This window comes from Sphaerodactylus townsendi, linkage group LG06, assembly GCF_021028975.2.
Source record: "Sphaerodactylus townsendi isolate TG3544 linkage group LG06, MPM_Stown_v2.3, whole genome shotgun sequence".
NCBI classification, from domain to species: Eukaryota; Metazoa; Chordata; class Lepidosauria; order Squamata; family Sphaerodactylidae; genus Sphaerodactylus; species Sphaerodactylus townsendi.
In genome coordinates, this window is record NC_059430.1 from 34,722,293 (window position 1) to 34,749,054 (window position 26,762).

The 26,762-nt window shown below is 42.0% G+C and overlaps 1 protein-coding gene across 1 annotated transcript in view; it reads right to left on the reverse strand.

The window, feature by feature from the left end:
• Window positions 1-26,762, reverse strand: part of LARGE1 (LARGE xylosyl- and glucuronyltransferase 1) — a 405,097-nt gene that overhangs the window by 11,973 nt on the left and 366,362 nt on the right. Inside the window, 3 exon segments of the mRNA XM_048499683.1 lie at window positions 6,483-6,629; window positions 17,320-17,598; window positions 26,688-26,761. Coding sequence (XP_048355640.1) covers window positions 6,483-6,629; window positions 17,320-17,598; window positions 26,688-26,761 — 500 coding nt within the window.

Consider the following 26,762-nt stretch of genomic DNA (forward strand, 5'->3'; position numbering starts at 1 on the left):
TCTTCAAGGTGCCACTAGATTTCTGTAGATTACACAATATATTATTAGCAGGGGATTTTTTTTTTGCCTGGCCATGTTTTGTTTGGAACAGAAGAGGTAGCACCTTTGAATATTTCTAAATGAAGATTTCTTTTCCAAACCATCATGATATTTTCAAGAAAATCGTAAGAATCACTGTAACAGAGGTCTTTGCACTGTGATGGTTTGAAAGAAAGCAGCATGAGTGGGAGTGAGAGGTGACAAATCTCTTCTTGGGTTCATAACCACAATTTTGGTCTGCATGATGATGATCACCCAAAGAAGCCCTGAACATGGAGAAACACCGGTTTATAATTACATGACAATCATGCCCTTAGGAAGCAAGGCAGAAACTATGTTTTACATATAAATATCCTAGGATTAGAAAATAAGTGTAGAAGCATACACTGTCTATAACCCCCGTAACCCTTTCAACAATGTAAATAAATAATATGGAATGACTCTGGACCAGTGAGGAGGCAGCACTCTAGCACCAAGGAGCAATCCCACAAGTTAATGAGCACACTGGTTGTGGCTCCAAGAGTGAAAGTGCCACTATTTGCATGGCTAGGCTTTACTGCACTAATGAGACCCCAGCACCCGAAGGGCCCCTTTAGCAAATCAGACCTTGGTAACCTTGCATGACACCGAACACACAATGCAGTCATATATTATTTTTTGTCAGGAAAGATCTCATGCTCAGAATATCCCAGCAACATTTGCTGGGGAGGGATATGGGGAGGAGAGAATTTCCAATTGAGAACTACACTGTATTTTTGAACTGCCCAAAGGCAGGAAAGGTCACAGTTTCAGGAAAGAGGTGACAAAAGCAATTTTACTGAGGGGAAAATTGCAATCTAGTTCTGGTGAGAAGGCCTGGGATGCTGTGGGTCTGATCAGCAATCACCATCACAGCAACCCTCGCCCAACAACCAGGCCTCTGTGGTTACTAAAGGCTTGTCAAACTGGTTTGCAAATGGAAGTGGAAATGATCAGCTGCTCGGGAGTGCTGGAAGGTATTACATGGAAAATGTATGAAATCGAACTGTGCAAAGATGAGAATCCCTACCTTCACACTCGGTTGTTAATCAGAGAAAGACAAGTCTCTAGTGGGAAACAAATGCTATGCATGTAAACAAGTTGATTGATGATGGATCATAAAAGAGAGGTCAACACAGGTTTTATTTCCCATTAGATTTCCCTTTAACTATGAAAGAAGTCGTTATTTTCCTAATTAAAAATGTCTAACAGCCCATTCCTAAGGAGAGTAGATGGGTGGTGGCCGGGCACATTGCAGCCCTGCTGCTCCAAAGAGGATTGTGGAGCTGCGGCAAGCAAGAAAAGAGGGAAACATCTCTCACCACACTGCAGGCTCCTATGCAGCCCAATAGGCTGCGATTGCCCTTTAACAGGAATAAGTGAAAACTGGCAAAAGAGCCAAAATGGCTCAGGAAGCCAACTAAAATTGACTTGGTCGCTGGGAATGCCCCCTTTGTTGCTGTCGCAAACTCCTGCACCAGAGGAGTATTGGTGTGTAGCCTAGGCATTGCATAGCCGTGCAGCTCCCTGGCACTGATATGTGCCCCCACACCTTTGTAGATGCTACTTACAATTATGTGAGGTGGCATCTATGCCGAAGCAGGGGTCACACCACTTCCAGAGCCCTTTCATCCCTCCTCAGGATTACGCTGTATCAAAAAACACCCTGAAGTGGTGGAATGTTATTGCCTCACATTCTTTTCTTTTGTAATGACACTGTAAGAGTCATGTGGTACAGTGGATAAGAGCAGCAGACTCTGATCTGAAGAACCAGATTTGACTCCCCACTCGTCCACATGAAGCCTGCTGGGTGACCTTGGACAAGTCACAGTTCTCTCAGAACTCTTTCAGCCCCACCTACCTCACAAGGTGTTTCTCGTGGGGGGTGGCAGCGGTGGCGAAGGAAGGGTAATGACAAGCTGCTTTTAGACTCCTTAAAGGTAGAGAAAAGTGGAGTATAAAAACCAACCCTTCTCCCCCCTTCTTGGCTATTCAGTTTTTGGGCCTGTTACTTCTGTGCAGCAAAAGCCATGTAGGAAGGGAACAAAAGCCCCCAAACACAGGAGCGAAAAGCACTTATTGAAGACTGCACAGCAGAGATGCTGATGGACTTCACAAAACATGTTTTTATGGTCAGTCTTCATAAATTAAAGTGACAATAAGAGTGGTTTTCTTCAGCTTTCTTGCTGTCGGAGAAACAATTTCCTCAGCACTTCAGGGGCACTTTCAAGAATGCTTCACTGCTTTTCATATTACTGGAAATATGAAAAGTGGCATCATTCATTGGGTGCTGTTCTCCCAGTGGTGGGTCTGAACGATTGCTCTGCAGACAGCTAGTTATTGCCTCTAAGGCATTAATTCTGGAGTCTGGTATGTACATACAATTGTTTGTACTGAAAATGGGGCAGGCTGTAACTCTCAAGATGCAATGCACAGCGTTTGCAAGGGAAAATTGGAATCCAACCAACAGGATTATTGTGAAAGGCCGTACACTTGCTGCATACCATCTCAGGGGGGCCTCAGCAAGCCTCAGGCCAGAATGGAGAAGGAGTTAAGTTCACTCAGCTCCTCCTCTTCTGCTCCCAGTGCTCTCTCCTGGCTTTGGCTGGTCAGCGAGAGCTGGAGCTGGTCCCAGGGCTCTTATGAGGCCAGTCTATTGGGATGCACCCACCCTGCCTACCTCTTGCAAGGGTTGCAATCCCTAAGAGCTGATCTCTGGGCCCAGCTGCAGCCCTGGCCAGCCGGGAGTGAAGATATTGGCTTCTCTTGTCTTCTTCAGATTTATTTACTACATCTTTATATATCACTTTTCTGTCATTATACTCAAGGCAGCCTGAAATTATGAACAACTGCTCTCAATATAATGCTAATAGCCCTAAAAGAAAAAGGGTACAGAAAGGTAGGAAGAAAACAAACTCAGATAGAAACTCTCAGATAATTTCTAGAGCTACTGCATCATGACCAGATGGACTATCTGCAGAAAGATTCTCTTAAAGAGTTATACTCCTACAGGTAGGGTCCTATCAGATCCGTAGGAGGCAGACTATATAACAAAATTGACTAGAGACTGCTTCTAGAAACATCACATTGTTCTCCAACACCTCCCAGAAGAATGGTTCCAAACCATTAACCATTAACTCATGAATATAAACAGCTTGGGGGGAAAATCACCCCAAATCGTTGTGGAAGACAGAACAACAGACATCTTACAGCCTCTGCTTCTGGCAAAAAATCTGCAGGGCACTTCTGAGCCTTCCGTATTAGGTGGGCTGACCTCATCACAGCCCTATTCCAGGGAGTATCAAAGAGTTTGTCTTGAGTACTGTTCCAATCAATGTTGAATCATTTGTTGCTCAGACATTGTTTCCAGTTATCTCATACTGGGTTTCTCCTTGTCCCTTTTGTTCAAAGTCCTTCTGGGAACAATCTGTAGGCTTGACTCTGAAGCTCAGACAGTGCCTCCTTTTAGCTCCTGTTTGCCTCTGGTTAAGAGTAGGGAGGAAGCAGAAGATCTGGTTTGCTAGTTCAGCTCTGCTTTCAGCAGTCAGCTGCTCCCAAGGAGGCTGGAGGGAATTCTTATATCTCCACTGGTCTTGATACAGTGGTGTCAGTATAGGATCCAGCTGATGACATCATATTCAGTTCCTGTGGCTCCAACATGTAGTATATTAGCAGCAATTAGATGTGATGTCACCAACTGGACCACTTCCAACTGGATCAACATACCAGCTGTAGTAAACTTCTCAGTCCCACTCTCACATCATGAATATCACCCCGAGCTCTGTGAGGATATGGCAGGATAAAAATGTGATAGATAAAAGATGGGGCGGTATCATACAAATATGGATAACAGAACCAATTGGTGTGTCCAACATTATGCTCCATATCTTATACCTTGCTGCCATATCTGATCATGAGTCTTTTGCCACAAAATGGTTTCAGTGTACAACCCCAAAGTTCAGGATCAGGCCCACAAGGTTTAGTCGTGGGAACAGCTATGCTGATTCTGGTCAAGATCTCTGTTTGTAAAGGAGAAAAGGTGGCCATTGTTTTGAAGGACTGAGGGATTGCATCTTAATGTACTCTTGGAGGAATCTTCTCTGTCCATCTCTCAGCTGCAAGCTTGATGCTGTCTTGAGCAAACAAGAACCCATCATTTTCTGTTTAGGCATATGATGTCAGGGGACTTGCAGGGAGGGAACTTAGAAGCAGTTTCTAATTCATTTATGATGTGCAATCTCCTACTGGCTTAAAAGGAATAAAACTCATCTTGCAGAGTGACATTCGAGACAATCAGGAGGAAGAATTACTTAACCACAGCTGCTGCAATTTTAAATGGTCCTCTGTGCTATCCCATGTAGGAAAGCACAATGCACTAGCTACACTGCTGAAAAAGTTATTGACTAGAATAAAAAGTAGTAATGTTTAAACAGAATTTACTCAGTTTGATTCCGGATATTGCTCCTTTGCTGCTACATTCTGTGGTGACAAGAAAGAAACTCAGTAGGAAGGAACAGAGCAGACGACAGGATGTTCTTTAGCTAAGGCATACTAAATTTCCTGTTGGAGTTCAAGATTGCTCTATACTGTAGTACTGAAAAATATAAATATCTTGAGGAAGCACCCCATAAATGTCTCTTTCAAGAGGGAGTAGCCATATTAAACATGAAGTGACTCAGCTGCTGACTGCCTATATCAGTGATGGTGAACCTTTTTGAGACCAAGTGCCCAAATTGCAACCCAAAACCCACTTATTTAGCGCAAAGTGCCAACACGGCAATGTAACCTGAATATTGAGGTTTCAGTTTAGAAAAAACGGTTGGCTCTGAGGCGTGCGTTATTCGGGAGTAAGCTTGGTGAAGCAACTGTGCAATGCTTCGAACGGGTGAATCACGACCCTACGAGAGTTTACTCAGAAGCAAGCCCCATTACCAGCAACCGAGCTTACTCCCATGCGTGCCGTAGGTTCGCCACCACTGGTCTATATGTTTACAGTAGGCCTAAGTTGTAAGACTTGTGTACATAAGAATGTCATAAGAGACCTACTGGATCAGACCAGTGGGCCATCTAGTCTAGCATCCTGTTCCACACAGTGGCCAATCAGGTGTCATGGAAGGCATATAGGGGCTGAGGCCTCCCTGTAATGCTGCTTCCTAACAATGGTATTCTGAGGTTTCCTGCCTATCTGTATAGGAGGTACTTCAGTGGAGAGGCAACATATAAATATTTAAAATAAATAAATAAAGGGATTTTTAAAGAAGAAAAACTTTCATCAGAAGCAGCAAAAACAAAAAAGCCTTCACAGACAGCCCTGTTTTATTAGTTGGCAAGAAGGAAATTGTCCATTCATAAGGGCAATGCTGATCCATGAAGGAATAAACTCACTTTCAGTTGCCTATGTGTTGTTGCCATATAGCCAGTTCTGACTGAACACACAGCATCATGGCATTACCATGTTCACTATGTGATCCCAGTTGGCTATAATCCGTATTCCCCAAAAGACCTTAAGTTTAAAAAGCAACAGCAGATCAAAGGAAGTACAAACAGAAAAGTTTCCAAGGTATTTTGTGTACATGCAAAAAAACCCTCAGCCCCCTAATAGCACATTTCCTACCTCTAACCAGTGGATAAACATTTGATGCAGACCAACATTAACAATCACTGATGATAAATTCAACACAATTTGTAAGGTTCTGAATAGCATGTGAACTCCATACTACAGTCTTGCTTCTTCCTTGTATTTTACTGCTATCTCCAAAATACAGCACCATCATCACAATATCATCAATGCACCAAGTAAACTGAGAAGACTGCATAACTATTCAAAGGGATCATTCATTCCACAGTCATTAAATCTCCCATCTCTTCGCCCCCACCCAAAAAAGATCTTCCAAAACAGAATCACCTGAAGGAAGATTAGATTACCTAATAAATGATGAATGAGAAAGAATTCACATAAATCTTAACACAAGGTTGCGTAAGCCTTTAATATATGTTTAATATGTTTTAAATCTGTGTTATTCAGCACAGCGTACTCCGAGGAAATAATCCTTAGGACGGGTTGCTGTGTGGTTTCCGGGCTGTATGGCTGTGTTCTAGCAGCATTCTCTCTTGACGTTTCGCCTGCATCTGTGGCTTCTCTGAAGATGCCAGCCACAGATGCAGGCGAAATGTCAGGAGAGAATGCTGCTAGAACACGGCCATACAGCCTGGAAACACCGCCCGGAGCCCCTCGGGGATAGGGCGGTATAAAAAATCTAATAAATAAATAAATAATAAATAATATAAATCACACAGCACCCCAGTGATTCCGGCCGTGAAAGCCGTCGACAATACAAATCCTTAGGATGGTTACCCATATATGCTTTCTTGAGAAAGAATGGGATAAAAATCATTCAAAAAAGAACAAAACTGCAGTTCAGTACCTGAATGTGAAGAGGGTTCCCATGTCCAACATGGACAACAGCTCTGCTTTTGACTTAGGAAAAGAGAGGCGATAGCGAAGGGTCTCAAAGGCAGGGACAATGAGAGCCTTTTTTGTATTGGCCAAGTCCAGCTGGACAACAGATTTCCTGGCAGGGGGGAAAAAAAGCAGAGAACAAAGCATGAATTTAAATTTCTCAAAGTAACCAACAGATATAGCCCCAAATGTCCAAATTCCAGGTGAGAATGTTTGTAGTTTGTCATCTTTTAAATCCATAATTCTTATTTTCTTAGAGCTTGTTTTGCACACGATAGCAAGTGGCCAGAACAGGAAGAAAGATAGATGGGTGATTCAAGTTTCTCATATTTCATTGTTATGTCTGAAGAAAAAACACATCTCTGCTTATAAGGGAAGATTTTTTTTAAAAAATGTATGTAATGTGTGTAATATTAGGGCAAAAGGAGGTAGGAGAATTGTTAAGGTGACAACTCCTAAAAATACATAAAATTGTTTTTTTCCTGCTGCCTTAAATAACAGTAACAAAATACCAGAGTGTTTAATATTTATAACACATACATACCAGTCAAACTCATTCTTAAACAAAGGTCTTAACACAAAAAATAATTTGCTATATAACCTTTTTAAACTGATATTTTGACTGTTGCAGAACACAGAACAAAGTAGTCCAGAATTCTTGCACACATTATACTGCACACAGCCACACAATGTCAGTAATTCCTCCAGTATGGGTCTGAGACATCTTGCTGGTATCAAATACCTGACCACCTCCTCCCAGCTGTTGTCCACAGGGTTCAGTATTGAACGATTAGGCGAGAGGAGTATAAGTGATTGTCTGAGGACTAGCAATACTGGTGAAATAAGTTCTCTGTCAGAATTTGAAGTAGGTGGGAGAAGGGATTTGGTCATTTTTTGTATATGTCCACATCAGAGTTTCTAGAGACCGTGCTCTGATGAGATGCATTTCCACATCTGAAATTTCTTCCTGTGAAGTGCTGTCAGTCTCAAAACTGTTGAAGAGGCTCTGTTCTCATTGCTACTGGTTTGGTTCAACCTAGCTTAACACATCACCACTGGTTAGAGTGTGCTGCATACTTCCAGCCCATGATGCTGCATACTTCCAGCCCAAGCTTGGTGAAAAGATAATATGAATGAAACATCATTTTTCTCCAGATCCAAAGTTCATATAAATATATACCACCACATCTGTATCATTGATAATATCACCACATATTCTGCACTGTGTTTGATTCCCTAGATTTCGTTGGGTACTATGCAATAAGTAGTCTCCTTAGCATTGCTACTGATTTCTTTATCTCCATCCTTTTCAGTGATATCTGTGTTATCAATGACCATCCCACTTGCAATAACAGCCATGTGTGCCTTTCTGGAGGGCAAGTAGCAAAATGGCGGCTCCAGATAAATGGCTGTCTATACCACTAATATAATAGTGTATTTGCCTTTATCAACCTCAAAAACATATTTTGACACCAGTATGAGTATCTTATGTGAATTTTAAATATCAGTTTTAAATATCTGCCATCTTGGAAAATGGTGGCTACAGGAAAAAGATCTCAAATTCAGAATGTCGACCCAAGTACATTTTAAAGCAATGGTGCCCTGAAGCATACACAACCAAGATAATGCATGCTCTCTCTCTGTTGTACACATGTACACATACACTCATATTGGCAAATGCACACACACAATCAAAAACATCTGTGTGTGTACATCTGTGTATATGTGTGTGTGTGTGTATGCGTGCGTGCATGCAAGTTTATGTATATATGTACAGTTTGTGGGGATTTATTGTGGATCCAGGACTACATGGTAGTTTTAAAAAATCGAGCATATTTCTTCAGTCTTTATTGTTTGCCAGGATCGGAGTTGTTTTTTGAAATTGTTATTTTGTATAGTTTCCTCTCTGATGATCTTTGTACAACAGTCACAGAGAGCATGGGGAATGAGGATGCATTACTGATCAAACTTCGTCTTGTACATTTCTAACATGTTCCCGTTTTAGCTCAGTGAGCTGCTACTTCATGGTCAAGCTCGTACAGAATACAGATTGCGAGACGGAAACTTTAAAAGGCAGACTGCTGACACCATCTGATCCAGGTTTCCTACGGCTGATCCCCCTACCCTGAATTTGGACTAGTTTTGCATCCCATAATATAAATCCACCCACAAGCCTTTGATCCTGGTTATCTGGCTCCTCTCCTCTGGAACCTGGAAGCCACTCCTGCATTAGACAGTAAAGATACCATAAGGGAGTAAGGTGCCGTAGGAGGGGGTGAAGTACAGCAATATTTTATTCTAATTTAATACAGCATAGACTAATATGGGAGGCTTTGTTCAACCTTCCCTCTAATATGTCCAGCCAAGAGGCTCTTGATCGCAGCCACCCCCTTCCAGTCCATTAAGTCATTTCTTCATTCCCATCTGCCGCCTCCTTGTCTTCAGTGGTGGGTTGCAGCAATTCCTTTGGGCTTTCCAGCTCCATTAGCCAACATTTGTTTTCTTTCTCTCACTCTGGCCCTCTCTCTTCCCCACTGCCTGTCTCACTCTCAGCATTCTCATCCTGGCTATGCTCTACCCAGTTTTGCACTCCCTTCCTCTCTTCTGGCACCTTATGAGCCCTTTTAAATAGCCTGCCCTCCTCTTGCCAGCCCATATGCTAAACACTCTGGTCTCCTCATTCATGCCTGTCTAACTCCCCAACCCAAGTGCCTCCTTCTCAGACCTCCCACCCTGTCTCTGCAGCTTTTTCATTCATTTGCAGCTCTGTTTTCATTTCAGCCAGGTTACTAAAGGCCTGATATCCTGACCAAAGGCTCACATAGAGGGTGTTTTACTGACATCTTTGCACCTGGAGGCCAGCATAGGGTAGCTCAGTCAGGTATTACAGAACCATATTTCTGCATATGCCAAGCCAGAATCCCTTGGGGAAGAATCGAGGCTCCCAGACCCTCGAGGCTGAACCTTACAGAGGGGATTATTACCAGAGAAAAACTCACAGATATTAAACTTTCAGCTACATTCTGAAATGCAGAATCAATGGATATGCAGCTGCTGAACTGCTTTGGAAACCTGGATTCCAATGGTTGATACAGATTTTGTTTCAGCCAACTGAATCTCACAAATAACTGTTCATCCAAGCTGTCCACTCACATGAGCAGTGTAAACAGTTGCTCATAGAAGAAATAGTTCACATGCATGCAACCCTCTGCTCCCCTAACAAATGATGTTCATGGAAGAGCCTGTACCAATGACCGTGAGCTTTTTTTGGATGTTATACAACTTCTACATAGCTGCTTGACAGAACATCTATATAGCCCTCAGTGCTGTTGTCAAAAGAAATATGTTTGCGCTTTTCTTCTTTTTAAGAAAGGCTTTTCTTCATGTCAGATCCTGCTCTCCTTATTGGGACCAACTGTGATGATGTAGTGGGCATCTCAGGACAATCTTAGCTAGAAGTAAATTGTCTTCATATTTTGTGCGCTCATTACCATCACAAGGATTTGCTTCCCAAACATCTCGCAGAAAAGGAGGAAGAGAGAATTGCTGCTAGACTGACCTATGGTGGACCAAGGGGACCTTGTTTAGAATACAGTGGCATCTCTACCACCTCAGCCAACGCTTGGGGTGCCTAGGAGTGAAGTGCCAAAATGGGTGCCCATTCCTTGCACTGGCTCAGGGCACCCCAAGACTATGCCTGGACTTGTCTCCCTTCCAAAGCAACTTGCACAATGCTTCTCTTACATCCTTCCTGACAGAATTAAGTCAACACAAAGACCTTACCATGGAGAGAGATTCCATTTCCAGCCCTTGACCATATATTGGGCAAAGACAATGGATATGCTAATGTGCTTACCTGCACAGTGTTGTACTAACGAATGTTTCTTCCTCTAATATCTTTATCGACCACCTCATTTATATTGTCGTTGTTTTACAGCTGTAACTTTATCACCTAACTTCCCCCTTGGAGATACTCCCAAGGCTGGAACCTAGGGCTGATGTCTCAACTCATTAGACCAATGATCCAACCACTAATGTTGATGTCTCTCTCTTGTACTTCCCAGGAAAGGCAGGAAATTTCTTTGTCTAGAGAGATTAAAGATCACTCTGCATAACCCTGAGGGTCCATTTTTCCTATAAGAGGCCCACACTCATAATAGTTGGTGTTCAATATCTCTGGATATCTCTCTGTTTGTGATACTGTTCCACAGTGCTGTTCTCCTAGCTAAGCACAGTTCTGTTCCTTGGACTATTCTGCTCCAAGATTAGGTGACTTTACCTTTTATTGCCCTATCCCCTCAAAATCATCTATATCCTGGAATTGTGCTTGTGTTCTGCTGTTTTTATTCTTTGCTTGTGTGTCCCCATTATCCCTTAAAAATTGTTAAACTTTATTCGCTCTCCTGCAAGCTTCTTGCGAAAGCTGACTCACGTATACATAGGCAATCAAGGTCTCATGTTGCCCAGCCTCCAGCTGAAGTCAAAAGTCTGCTCCTGCTAATTCCTCACTCTAAAAGGGAACAGAACTGAACACATTTTAAGATCTGGGCATTTTACACTGGTTTTCAATCAAAAATTTCCCCTCAAGCTTTTGTGTGGCTGTTTCCTAAAATGATATAATTCTTAGGAAACTTTCATGTTGTTTGAAGAGCTTGTGTTACATTTCCCTGAGAGTGCACAAAGGTTACTGAATTTGATCAGTCTCCCATTATAGGTTTGAGTACTGCTTCCCCCTTTTTTCTCATTCCATCAGTTCTAATTGACCAAGACATCTGCTTCTAAATAGCAAGTTCCTTTACATCCAGTCTTTGCCAGATGCCAGAATTATCCAGTTTTCATGACACTTAATGATTCCACCCACTGCTTTAACTTACACCTTCCCTGTGTGGTTGGCAGGGGATTTGGTGTGATCCACGAAGTACTGAAGCAGGAAGAAAAGTGCACTGAAGCCATTTGTGCCTCATTAAAAGCAGTGGGGCTAAGCCTTTCAGTTGGCTTAATCTGTAGATCATTTTCTCAAGTTTTTCTGCTGTCACAGCAGACTTCCTGGTCTGAATCCTTCTCACTGCAAACAGGAATCAGAACAGTTTCAGAAACAGAATCAGAACTGTTAGGAAAATTGTCCTATGAGTGGTGGTATAGAGATTAAGTAACTTCAAAGAAAGACATTTTGCAGGTCATTCAGCATACCTGAAACCCACCTGTTATGCGGGGCCTGTGCCCTGATTACTGTGTTGTGGCCACTGATACTCCATATCAGGATAAGTGCAGTGTGTGTGTTTTTTGGTATAGCTGGATCACCTGCAATACTGTCTGTCTTGAAGTGATAATATCAATACCAGGACACATGAGAGAATTCTCCTGATCATGGTGTGGCAAGATCAGAATGAGTGGAGCAATTAAAATAGCAACGACAACACTCCACTAGATGGAGCCTTCTCTTCACATCCTTCCACTTTATCCTAACAGCATTAATCAGTCACGGATAAAATAGCCCTCTGACCCTTTGGAAAGCAAAAAGCAACTTGTATTTGGATGACATTTGTCTTTTCTGTACAAATACGAGAAACTGAACCTCCTTGCCCTGTTTCTACGAGCTTAGTTTAACAATGTAAGGGGGGGGGGCATAAGAAAGAGTGGGAGTGGGACTACTGATGTGGCAGTTAAATTGCTACACAAGGCAGGTGCACAATGAAGATTATCTTATGATGAGACGATTAGTATAATAAAGACATGGATGTAAATTACTGCCACTGAATTATTTAATATTGGTAAAGCTTTTGTCTAATGCAGCAGTAATACTGAATCTTGGGATTTACTTTAAACAGCGGTGCCTTGTCTGTGAACTATGTGACTGCAGTAAAAGCAAACAAACAAACCACAAGAGCAACAAAAACTGACATTTTAAAGAAGTGCACGTAGAGCTTCAGTTCAGACAAAGTGGTTTATTATAACAACTAGTGGTACCCCTGGTCCTGCAATGATACGGCTGGCCTCAACCCGGGCCAGAGCCTTTACGGCTCTGGCCCCCGCCTGGTGGAATGCCTTACCTCCGGCTGTGCGGTTCCCAAGGGACCTTAACGAAGTTCCTCAGAGGGGCCTAAAAAAGACAGAGCTTTTCCAATCGGCTTTTGGGGAGGCCGTCGCGTGGATTTACTGCCCCCTACCGATACTCGAAATTGACATATCGTAAACTGAGACCGGGGAGCCGCTCCATCTTATTAAAGCTGGGCCTGCCCTTGCCTTTATAAATTCCATCGCAGGCCCCTGCCCACTTCCTCCCCTTTTTTCTTTCTTTCCTTGGCCTTCAGCGGGGCGCCGGTCTTAAATAATTTATAAATTGGGTTGTTTAACCTATAGTTTTGTTGTAAACTGCTGCTTAGATTTTAGGTTTTAATGATTTTAGTATTTTATGCTGTTGATTTGCTGTTGATGTAACAGCCATATTGGAAGCCGCCTTGAGCCCTCCGGGGATAAGGCGGCCTATAAGTTTAATAAAATAAATAAATAAATAAATACCTGGCCATGCGTTGCTGTGGGTTATTGTGGTGAAATGGGAAAGGAACAGTAGCAGCAAATCAATTGCAGAGGCCAGCAGTACGTGCTCATGGAAACACGCAGCTTGATACTGTGCGATGTCATTGATGTGTGTGCCCGCATTCCTGGGGGGGGGGGGAATGGAAAGGCACCCCTCCCACACATCTAGGCTGGCTGGTCACGATCCTTTACCTGGGAGTAAGTTTGGTTGGTGGCAATGGGTGTCGCTTCTGAGTGTTGTGCGACTCAGCCATTCAAAATATGTCATGGTTGCTTTACCAAGCTTACTCCTGAGTAACGCGTGCCTCGGAGGCAACCTGGTTTTCTAAACTGTAACCTCAGTATTCAGGGAATCTAGGCTGGCTGGCCCCTCCCTGCCCTCCCTTGCATGCCACCCCTCCCTCTCTCCCCTCCCTCACATCTCTTCCCTTGCATGCCACCCGTCCTTCCCTTCCCTCTCCCTTCGCTAGGGTGGGTGGGTCATATCCAGATGCTGGGCCCCCTCCCTGCCCTCCCTTGCATACCACCCCTCACTCTCTCCCCTCCCTCACATCTCTTCCCTTGCATGCCTCCCCCTCCGTCCCTTCCCTCTCCCTCTCTTCAGTTATCTTTTACACTCAATCTTGTTCAACATGGGTGTGGAATATGGGTGAGGACATAGTCAAGCAGGTTGGATGTGAGGGAGGGCAGAGTGAGGAGTCTGAGGATGAGCTGGATGTATATGAGAGTATGTGTGGTGTGTGGTAGTAGTGGGTGAGGTACGTGTTTCACTTCCACTCGAGTTATTACCTATTTACTGTTTTCACTGCTCATATCTGGCCATCTGCATGAACATTCTAAGGGCATAGCAACCCTTCAGTCCACAGACATGCTGCACGAACATTGTAAGGGTGACAGTTAAACACAATCAGCTTCATCGTCAGGAAAAAGATGTTTTACTTGGGCCAGGTGTGAAATTTCAGGTATGTGAACATCTAAAAACACTCTCACCTGGCTGACTACAGTGGCTGGGAATCTTCAAAGGAGCTGGCCCAGCAGTTCCTGTGCTAGACCATTGTGAACAAACTCACGGTTTGCTTTTTATATATACAGATTGTGACAAGAGGTTTGGGTTTGCAGCAATCATTCAAGATGCTTGTTTGCTATAACAGATGCTGCATTTATCATCCCCAACACTCCCCCCACAGAGCCCTGGCTGGTCTCCTGGACCCACTGGCCAAGGCAGTGACAGGGAACAAGCCAGGATGTAGTCAGAGTTGGTTAAATTGAACCATGGCTCTGTATAATATCTGAATGGAGCCAATGTGTGCTTGGGCCACCAACTCTGAGGGGAGTCTCAAGGAATCTACCAATAGGCAGTTGTCCCACCCACCTCCATGATGCCTACTTCATCTGCTCTCAGGCAACCGTCCCTCCCTAATTTCTGATAAACCACTTACAAGACATCTCAGGAAATTCAAAAAGATCTGCAAATTCCTGTAACCATGATGAATTGTACAAATGTGCATCTGGATTGCATGACAAGCTTGAATTTTATAGTCCTGCTTACAAAGTGATATATCTCCACTATGGGCTTATAACTGAGATTTCTTCCACAAAGGAAATTTTGGGAACTAGTTCTCTGAGCAACAGGGTAGGAATCAGGAAGTTAGAAGGCATTTCAGAAATGGTATGGAAATTTCCCGTCGGTTATGGGGACTTTGTGATGCCCAAGAGCTTTCTGGCGCCCATATAAGTCAGAACTGGTTCATTGCTTTTTATTTTTTTAAACTATCTTCAGGCTCACATAGGGATGTTCTATCCAAATCTGAGGTATTTGTACTGAAGAGATTTATGAACTTGTTCAGCTGATTTTCCTTTTCACCTTGTACAACATTTCCATTTGATACATTTTGCTTGATACCACTACATACACTGAATATATAGCCTTTTTGTAATTTCACATAGCTTTACTTTTAAGAGTATTTTTAATTTATGTTATTGCTGCAGTGACTGAATTAGAAAGATTTATGCAGCTGCTGCGAGAAAGAATGTGTAAGTAATATAGAGCAACTGATGAATCTGGATATATCCTAGAATGTTCCTTTTATACAATTCCTCAGAAAATGATTTCATGCTCTACACATAAATTTAAAGCTTCCAGTGGCCTCCTGCCCTCCTCAAACTCTGAAGGAAACCATCTGCAGAAGCAGTTTATGATTCCTTCAAAATGTTTTAAAGTATGCTTCAAATAAAGTTTCTACGCATGGGACAAAACTCCAGATGAGAAGGGAGACAGTAGAGGTATAAGAGGGGCAAAGGCCCATGTCTCAGTGGCATGCACAAGGTCTCGAGCACAATCCACAGATGCCTAAGGCCTTGGAGACCAATGCCAGTCAGAGAAGATAATGCTGGACCAATGGATTCAGACAAGACAGCTTCCAAAGTGCATATGTTCATTTAAATTTTAAAAGGTTGAATTATAACTTTTAAAAATCCCAGTCTTTCTTGAACTATGGCATGTTTTCACAATAGGGCAAAAGTGGCAGTCAATGTCATCACAGTGAAAATGCAGGGCATGTAATCACCACATCCCACTGTATGATAAAAGAGAGGTAGAAAACAATCTCCACCCTCTACAACCAAAAGAAGCTTCTGGGATTCTCAGTTGCATGAAACATGCTTAAATCTAAGACTGTCCCTCCTATTGTGCTGCAATTAGATAGCTCTGCCAGGAGGAAGGCAAATGTTCCATGGATGTATTAAGCAAAATCTGCCTAGAGAAATGCCGGTTCTGTTAAACTAAATCAGAGTATTGCACACTTTTCTATGGCAGGCTGGGATGGGGAAGTAATAATCTGGGATAGCAGGGATCCCAAGCTTCCTGATGCCTGATGTCAGAAAGCGAATAAGGGACGTTTAGTATACCTAACCAATATCATTGAGACAAAAACAATTCAGCTTTGTGATATTTCCCCCATAAAGATAGGAGATACAGAGCCTGTGACAAGCTATGTGGTAGTAAAAATAGGCAGAAAAAACCGGCTGGTAAGAGTGGAAAGAAGTTGGAAAGGAAAAAATGAGAAAAAACAATCCCATACAAAATAGACAGCAAACTATGAAAAATCAAGAAAGTTAGATCCTTTGGCTGACCACAGGGTGTCCTCATAGCTCCATGCAGTATGGGTAGGAAAAGGAAAAAAACTATCCATTTAGGGAGGCCATGTACATGGAGCAGAGGTCTGAAGACCATACAACCCAACTCGTTCACATCCCTTGCTAAACAATATCCACTGAAGCCATACCTCACCCAAGCCCAGTGCAGTAATTATTCTGTCTTGACAAGATCTTATCTTTCAATCACTTATCTAACCTGCTTGGATCACACCTCCACTTTCAAGCACTGAGTTAACAGTATGTCAGAGAGATAACACCTTCAATAACGTTTTCCACCCCCCATTTCCTCTGTTAAAGACATCCACAGATGGGAAGAGGATATGATAGAGATCTTCCTCCTCCCTACTAACACAGGAACATTCTAGCAATTTATTTTCGAGAAAGAGAATAGGAAAACAGAACACCAGCAACTCAGTTCCAGTCATCCATGCAGTGCTTCTGAGCAAGTGGATAGTACACCACACTCAAAAGTACTGCTCTGTTGTCCACTTAACAGGTTTTGCAGGGGTTGGGGAAGATGTTCTAGAAAGTTCCTAAGGAACACTGATGGATCAGGACAGGTTTGTGTCCCTGAGACTCAAAGTACCACCTTTGGTATAGATCCAGCTATCTCACACCTGACTTTATTTCCTGCTTCCTATACCACTTTGGAGATGAGAACACTTGCCTCTTCTTTCTGGCTAACTCCTCCTCCACAGTTCTGAACTCTAGAGAATGAAATTCCACCCTCAGGTGTAAAAAGAAGAAGAGTTTGGATTTATACCCTGCTTTTCTCTCCTGTAAGAAGTCTCAAAGCAGTTTACAAATTCATTCCTTTCCTCTCCCCACAACCAACACCCTGTGAGGTAGGTGAGGCTAAGGAAGTTCTGAGAGAACTGTGAGTAGCCCAAGGTCATCCAGAAGGCTTAATACATAGCAGTGGGGAAACAAACTTGGCTCTTCAGACTAGTGTCTACCACTACGCTTGGCAGATTGATGTTTACACACTATGCTTATACTATGAATCTGTATGTGTACACTTCCCATGTTACCTGAGGTACTCGTAGATTCCATACATAGGCAAGAAGTCATTATACTATGAATCTGTATGTGAACACTTCCCATGTTACCTGAGGTACTCGTAGAGTCCATACATAGGCAAGAAGTCAATGTCCGACAGGAACATGTAGGGTGTGCTGATATGTTTCATTGCCACATTCCGCAGGAGATTCACTGGGTAGAACTGGCCCTCTTTGTATACTATGTGGTACCCAACATTGTGCCGACTCATGAGGACTTCGGAGCCTTGGGCATAGCGCAGAAACTGCTGGGCCTCAGCATCGGAAAGATAGAGCGCCAAGCTGATTGGTCCTTCCCAGTGTTTGCAGATGGCTTCAAGCATCTGAAGTCTACAAGAAGAAAACGGGGTCAGAAAGGAAACCTTCTAATCTTGCTTCCTCCAACGTGAAGGTATGTGCAGCTACCCTGAAGACAACAGACTCAGAAATACAACACTAACTTTCTATGGATTTTGTTACAAGACTGGAACTCTGAAGGCCAAGCCTGAAAACCAAAAAAAGATAGAAGGCATTCTACATTTTCTGTCGTAAGAAACATATAGATTTCAAGATTCTGTACCTTAACAAGCAGAGAATAAGGGGAAGCAAAACAAAGCAAAAACCAGGAGCACACGATATCATGGAATGCTAGGAGAGGCAAAATTCCCCTTCAATACTTAGAGGCAATGAAAACATTTCAGCCACAGAATGGGACTGGATGAGTAGCCACTCCATTGTTTATTATGTCCACAAACTAAGCAAATGCAATCTTTGACCAGTGTTGTGAAAAACCCAGAGCAGGTAAAATCAGAAGGTGAAATAAGTCCTTTTCGCTTAGATAGCAAAAGTTCTTCTAACAGTCAGCATGAGCTTGTGAAATGAAAGATTAACAATCCAGAACTGTGAATCACAAATACCTCAAGCAGAAAAAAAAAACCATACACAATCAAAACGTGCTCTTTTAATGACATCTCCAAGAGAAGGGTCATGGATTTTGTTGTTGTTTCAAACGCGCTGCAGTTAATTAACACTCCCACCACTTAATCTGAGCACCTGCTTAGTTCCCCCAGAAACCATCTCCACTCTTATCAGACTCATTTAAAAGGTCTGCTTATGAAGATCTAATGCCTTTGAACATTCAGATTATTTTCAGTGCACTTGCATTATTCAGCTAAGCAATCAACCCTCCCCCCTTCCATTCTCTTCTCTTTTTTTGCTTGTTGACATCAAGTCTGAATCTGCTAAGGAGCCCACTGTTTGCTAGCTACCTTGTCATTTCAGAGTTACTGATATGTACTCCACCAGCTCCCTATGTTCAAGTTCACGATTCACTTTTGCAGAGATATGTGGCCCCTTCCGTACTCCAGCGGGATTAGACCAACTGCAGTGACTTGCCACCTGCTGCAAACTCCCACCTACTACGATGCATGCCCAAATATTTACCAGTATACTTGCAGGTGTGACTGAGGGATTTTTTTAAAAAATGTGTTGTTACTCCATAGATTCCTGAGGGGTTTTTTTTAAACAATGAAAGAATTCTTTCATTATCCACTTAAAGCGATTATTTCGTTATCCTCAGCTGCGAGTGAGCTGCAGTTCTTCAGGGAGCCCTAGTTAGGTTGTTAATATTTACTTAGGACATTTATTGGTTGTTATTAACTGGGAAAATTCACACGGAGACAAATTTATATTGAATATCTGTTTCAACATTCATACTGGCAGTTCATCACTGATTCACTATGAGAACTACAGTTAGATGTGTCCCTGGTGTTGTATAGTTCACACTTGACTGGTCACAGCAGGATGTTACAACAATGCTCTCCCTTGAGAGGCATGGGATTTCTCTTGAGATGCCTAAAAAGTTAGTGAGACTCCTTGGGCAGAGGGCAGGCCAGAAAATGTACTGGAGAACATTCTTTCCCAAGGCAGCATCCCCTATATTTCCTTTCTTCTAGGCAGATTCTAGGCATGTTTCCTTGGAAGCAAGTGACAACAGGTTACATGAGTTCATGTCCAATGAGTGCAGCATTGGTGCAAAGAGTATGAGATGATGATGATTTAACATTTAAGTAAGAAAATCTAATTAAGAAAATCCTAAGCATTCGGGGCAATGTAAAATATAGAATAATACATGTTTAAGATTGACATTAAAAACTATACCACAGAACTCTCAGGGGGCAGCCCAGAGAAGTGTTTGGAAACTTCAACTGGTGCAGGATATTGCAGCTGGGGTGTTGACTACAGTGGGTTGTGGGGATCATGTGACTCCAGTATTGACCCATCTAACCTGCTTCCTATTTGTTCCCGGGCAAAATTCAAGGTGACCGTTGAAGCCCTATATGGCTTGGGACAAACATAACTGAAGGACTGCCTACTACCTTATGAACATACCCAGTCCAGGAGGCCGCTTCAGGTGTCCCTGCTTTCTGAGATTAGGCCAGTGGCAAGCTGGGAAAGGGCATCTCAGGAGTGGAATCAGAACTTTGGAAACCTCTCCCCAGGAAGATTTGTCTGTCCCTTTTCAGCTGCCATCTTCTGACAGGGGGAAAAGACTTTTTTTTTTTAAAAAAAAATATGGTTTCCTCTGAGTGATTTCTTCTTTTCTGCCCAATTGTATTATTTTATACTGTATTTATTTTGGCTTTGGTTTTAATTGTTTTAAAGATTTGGGGGTGGTTTTAAAATGTGATCTTATTGCATATGTTTTAATTTGCTAGCCAGTTTGGGGGAAGAAATGTGTATGTGTGTGCGTGTGATTTTGCCACCAAGTCACAGCTGTCTTGTGGTAAAGGGCAAAAGATGTTCCAAGGTGGTTTGCCATTGCCTGCTGTTGCACTGGCTGAGAGAATTCTGAGAGAACTGTGACCAGCAAGCTTCATGTAGAGGAGTAGGGAATCAAACTCTGTTCTCCAAAGTAGAATCTGCTGCTTTTAACCACTACACTGCCCTGGATCCTGAGGGCAGAAGTGTGGGCAATGAATTTAGTAAAATAAACTAGGAAATATCCTCTTAAAAATCTGTACAGCAGCAATGACTAGAAGTAATTCTGACAGTGTAATCCTATGCAAAACCATTCCACTCTAACTACACTGATTTTGAGGATCTTAGGCTACTGGCGTTATTGTGCACAGGGCTGAATTATAATCCTGGCATAAACATGACTCCATAAATGTGAAAGAAATTCTTATCTGCAAATGAATGCTATAGGGCAAGGATGCAGTCAACCATTTGAACAAGGTCTTTCCACAATACAGGCACCACAAGAAAGAAAGCACTGCTCTACAAAGTAGTGATTACATGTCTTCTCATGAAGATGTAAAGGAACAAATAGGATAACGTTAATCTACGCAGATCTAGCTATTGAAAAGTAGTGAACTGTACAACAATTGATGTTATTGTGGGCTTAATCTCCTGTTGGTTAAAACCAATATGCATGTGGAGGCTCATGAATCAAACCTACCTTCACTCCCTTTTGTAGTGCGGAAAGCCCCTCAGTTTCCAACATGGAGGTTGTGGAGAAAGTGGCATTTGTACCAGAAGAATTTGCTGAAAGGCAGGGCCAATGGGGAGGGGATTAGGGGAACAAAGTTCCAGAGGCCCTGGTTATGTTTAGGGTCTGTGGAGATGAGCTAGTCATGAGATTTATTTCACAAGATATTTGGGCTGGGGCTGGGTAGAGACCTGTGATCTGGTGAGAATCTTTCTCTTGGGTCATTTGGCAGTTCTCAGCAACCCAGTTTGGCAAATCGATGTAGAGAGCAGCCGCTTCATTCCCTCTTTAGGAGCTAGTTGCTCAGTGAAACTAACAAGGCGAAAGGCAAAGAATCATTCCATGGGTGAAAAGAATGTACTGGGCTACCTACATTTGTCTGCAGTTAAGGGGGCTCTGTTGTACACACAGTTGAATGGTGTTTTTGAAGCAAAATGAAAAACAAACAAAAGGCAGAGAAGAACATTTGTTCATGTGCATTACTGACTCAGTTCCCAAATTCAGCAGAGACAATACCTAGAGGAACGAGAAAGATATGAACAAGGGCTTACTAAACTAAATCTCAACTTTCACTAATCTAAAGAGAAAGAAGAAAAACAGAACTCGCCAGATATTTTATTCTCAGATCAGCAAAGAATAGTCAGCAGTCAGATCGCCTTCCCTACCTCCCAAATTCCAGTTACTAGATCTTTCCCTCATTAATATTTATATGAAGTACCGGAAATTTTTTTTCATCATACAAATCAAAGAAAATCATAATTTTTCCTCTCCCACCGTCTCTCCTAAGCTGTGCAGTAGAAAGAGACAACATGTTCAAACCGGCAAATATAAATTCCTATTTCAACATTAATAGCTTTCCCGTGCAGTTCTCAGTGATCCTGATGACATCCCAGAAAGTATAAAGCTTTTCTTCCCTAGATACCAGAGATTACTTTTGCTAGTCTATACCTGCATCATTATTTTCTTTTTTATCTATTATTGAAACAAAGATTATTATCGGGTGTGACATACAGTTAAATTAGAAACAGGGATCAATAAAAAAAAAATCTAAAGGGCATGTGAAAAGCTTTGGGCAACTGATGACTGGAATCATAAATAAAACATATACTGCTGTTAAGCAATACAGAAAAGAAGAGCGGGTTTCTCTTTCCTCTTACGCAACAGAAATCAATCAATCAGCATAGGTGGGCGAAACTGAATTCAGATAAAGTTCACAGATGCCTCGTTGTGAACATGAGATAGTTCAGTAGAGTCCCTAGGTATTTTAGGGCATTTGAAATATTATAACAGATTGAAGGATATAAGGATGTCACTTGATAGGGCAGATTGCTGGTACAGATACTATAAAAGTCTGTATCAGTCCATCAGTCATCTCTGTTCCTCATGGAGCAGAGCAGTGAGATAAGTGGCAGTTGTCAGCACTGATGGTCTGGAGGGTCCAGAATCAGTTTTGGATCCCTCTTCCTATGTCTAATCAGCCCTATGATTGGGGAAGGAGTATGCTTTGCATTCATAATTTTTCAGGTTCAATGCTGGCTTCTCAGGTAGCAGGTGCTGGAAAAGATCTCTTCCTGCCTGAGATGCTGGAAAGTTGCTGATGATCAGAATAGACAATAAGCTAGGCGGGACCAAGGATCTGACTTGGCATAAGGCACCTTCATATTTCATTATGATGGCATTACTTCTGGGGGAAAATGTTTCACAGAATGGTCTCTGATAGGGCAGGAAGGGATGGTGGGACTCAGACCCAGTGTTCTTCCCCAAGCAAAAATATTTGTGCTATGGTATTCTTTCTGATTATTTATTTCTTTATAGTCACTGCTCTTCTCAGTTTTTTAGTCCAACCTTATACTTGATTAAAGGAATAGAAAACTTAACCTACTGGTTCATCCTTCAGACTGGAAACAGGTGCAATTTGAATAGATACTGTGACGTGCACCAGAAACCAAGTATGGCAATATTTCAGAGACAAGCAATCCCTCTCTAATCCTAGCCAAGATTGACGCCTGTTTCATAGGTGCAGAACTAATGATGCAATCAAGAAACATTCAAGGGAAGACACAAATAGCACCAAGAACAAACATAAACACCAATGTATGAATCTCATCCCCGGGAACATTCTCTTTCTAGAACTCTTAGCCCTGTTTTGCTGCCTTGGGCCCTCTTCCGCTACCACCCTCATAATGTTAATGTATCTGAAGAGAGTAGATATTGGGTTTTTTCTCTTTGAAAATTTTCTCTTTCCCTACTATAGCAATGGTGTCTCAGTCAGCCTACCATACTCACTATCTCACAAAAGATACATCCACTCCAAGATAATGTTGAATAATGCTCATTTAAAAACATTTCATACCCCACCCCTCCAACGAGTTGACCCTCTTCAAAAATTTGGGTCTTACAGCTCTTTTATCAAAGATTACATCTGCCTTAATTCTCCTAGGAAACCATCCCATAGGGTTTGGGTGGCTTTTTATTGATTAAGCAAGTAACAGAGTGGTGAATACTGCAGGGTTGAAGCAACTGCTGAATACCATTTGGGTCACCATCATTTGGACCCATTCCAGGTTGTGAATATCCTTTTTGAATTTCAGTGCCCAGAACTGGACACGATATTCCAGGTGAGGTCTGACCAATGCAGAATAGAGAGGTACTATTATGTCTCTAAACCTAGACATTATACTCTTATTGATGCAGCCCAGAATTGCATTGGCTTTCATGGCTGCTGCATCACACTGCTGACTCATGTTCACTTTGTGATCCACGAAGACCTCCAAATCCCTTTCACATGTAATGTTGTCAAGCCAGGTGTCACCCATCCTATATCTGTACATTTCATTTTTCTGCCTACGTGTAGTATCATGCATTTACTGCTGTGGAAATTCATTTTGTTAGTTTTGGCCCAGGTCTCCAATCTGTCCAGGTCATTTAGAATTTTGACCCTGTCCTCCAGGGTATTAGCTACCCTCCCTAATTTGGTGTCATCTGCAAATTTGATTAGCATGCCCTCTGTACCATATCCTCACCAAGTCACTGATAAAAAATATTGAATAACAGAGGGTCCAGGACAGAACCCTTTGGCAGCCCACCAGTCACTTCTCTCCAGGATAAAGATGAGTCATTGGTAAGTACTCTTGGGGTTTGGTCAGTCAACCAATTAATAATCCATCTAACAGTAGCATTGTCTAGCCCACATTTTACCAGCTTGCTTGCAAGAATGTCATAGGGGACCTTGTCAAAGGCCTTACTGAAGTCAGTGTATGCTACATTCAGAGCATTTTTTGAATCTATCCAACTTGTCACACTATCAAAAAAAGAGAGATAAGATTAGTCTGGTGAGACTTGTTTCTGAGAAACCCATGTTGACTTTCAGTGATTAGAGTATTCCCTTCTAAGTGCTTACAGACTATCTGTTTCTTGGCCTGCTCTAGAATCTTTCCTGGTATTGATGTCAGGCTCACTGGGCAGTATTGTTTGGGTTCTCTTTTCCCTCCTTTTTCAAAACGGGGACAACATTAGCTCTGCTCCAGTCTGATGGGACTCATTCTGTTCTCCAGGAGTTCTCAAAGATTAGAGCAAGTGGTTCTGAGATTACTTCTGCCAGTTTTTTTTAATACCCTGGGATGTAGTTTTTTAGGCTTTGGAGATTTGAATTCATTTAAAGTAGCCAGGTATTCCTGTACTACCTCTTTATTTATTCTGTGCTGAATTACCTTGAACTGTATCTTCTGTTCCATTTCCCCCTGGCTGAGCACTATTTTCCTTTTGGGAAAAGACCAAGATGTTGAGTAGTTCTGCCTTTTCTCTGTCCCCTGATAGCATTTTGCCATCTTCTCCACACAATGACCCTATCAAATCAAATCCTTTCCTTTTGCTATGGACATAACCAAAAAAGCCTTTTTATTGTTTTTAACTCCTCTGGCAAGTCTGAGCTCATTCTGAGTTTTAGCTTTTCTGACTTTTTTCCTATACATTCTTGCCATTTGTTTGAATTCCTCTTTGGTAATTTCCCTTTCCCTTTCTTCTACATGTCCCTTTTAAATCTCAGCTCAGTTGAAAGTTCTTTAGACATCCATCCTGGTTTCCTTAGACATCTCCCATTTTTCTTCCTCATTGGAACTGTTTGAAATTGTGCCTTCAAGATCTCACTTTTAAGAAACTCCTATCCATCATGCACTCCCTTCTCTTTTAGTATTCTTAACAATGGGATCACACCCTTTTGTTCTATAATCTACTTCAGTTCAATGGTGCATTTTTGGGAAAAAATCCTCATGAGAAGAAGATGATTGAAGTATTAATGGGATACAGTTTTGTGAATTTAATCACCTTTAGGGGTTCCCTTCTTAGCCTGGAGCATCTTGAATACAGTCACTCTAGGCAACTCTCATATGGCTTTTTCAGTGGGCCCTGTCCCTCTTTCTGTTTCTCTCAAGAACATTTTTTTAGGTCTAAAAAGCAACTTCTGTGATTTTCTAATTAAAAACTTGCAGCATAAAGTTCAGCAGCTTTTCTGATACAATCATATGGGGTCTCCAGAGAGAGTGGGGATTTTTCAAATGATGGCAAATGTTCTAATCCAGGCTTCTTTCACTGAAGCCTCTAATGAAAATAACATATACTGTAGCCTCATGTATTATTGCTATTTGCACCTGTCCTGACCAGTGACAATAATGCACAAAATAGATACAACAGCTATGGGAAGAAATTAATAAAGAAAATGGTTTTAAAGAATATTGCAAAAAACAACTGAACACCGCAGGAGGAAATAAAATAGCTAAACCCTTCTTTTGTGCTTTTACAAAAGAAGGTTAGGGTTATTATTTATTGATGTTTTTAGCTGAAAGAGAAAATCTTCAACCCAAATCAATAAACAGCAACAACGTGCCAATGGTGCATGGAAAGATTATTGTTCTCATCAGAGTTTGACCAGCTTCTGCTTTCTGAATAAAGATGGGCACCCCCAACTTCACAACATGTGCCCCTGCATGAATCCAAAAACTGAAACAGATGCTCACGTGCCGCATAGTTGCCAGCAAAACCGAACTGAGCTGCAGTTCATTCCTCTGAATTAAAATCCTGGAGGGAAAACATGCTCATTGGCTTTACTAATTTGTTGTGGCATTCACACTGAATCGGAGGCTCTTTTTATTTTCTAACTTGAAACGTTTATGTAATACATGTTCCCAAAATGAAAGATCAATAAAAGTTGTGCTGGTAAGCATGGTGAGTGAATGTTTGGGGTGGTAACCCTGGGCATCAGCTGCATACTATTGTGGGTTATGTTAGCTTACGCTTGTTTCTACACCAGTTGGCTAACATTTAGCCAGTTTGAATTGTAAGAGTCACCCTGTGGAGAAACACTGACCTCTCTATGTAGTCATCTGGAAAGACAATGGCACTGTACATGTCTCCTGCTTGACAGATAAAATTGCTAACTCAATACAACCTCAGCTCAAAGGAAGTTAAAGTGCCCCAGCAGAAAATAGGGGCAGAAATGGACCACCATGGACAGCAAGAAAAAAGAGCAAATTCAGTAAGATTTACTAAAATGAATCATCCAAAAGAATGGTGTCAAATAATGCAAAACAAGGAAGAAAGGAAAAACTCTCAACAAAAAAATCTCCTTGAGTCACCACAGTGTTATTGTGATCCTTCTCCTTTCTAACAGTATAGAAATTAACTGAATCACAATTGTAACAATGAGGTCATTTTTGAGGATGTAACTACATTGCAGTTTGGCACTGATGTCTCCTATTCTGAGATTGTTGTTTCAGTTCCAGCATGGACAACTGTTGATGCTCCAGAAGATATGGAGAACTCTTGCTTACTGTCAAAACATCTGAAATGATCTGTCCCCGGTGAGATATGAAACCAAGGAGTTCGCTTGAATTCCTTAGCAGAGACTAACTGTTCTTTCCTGAGTTCCCTGTGAAAATAAAACACCTTATCTTACCTGTCCATTGAGAGCTGAGCCACCAGTGTGACATCTGTGTTGTCTGGGGCAGATTCATATTCGTAGTGTCAGAGA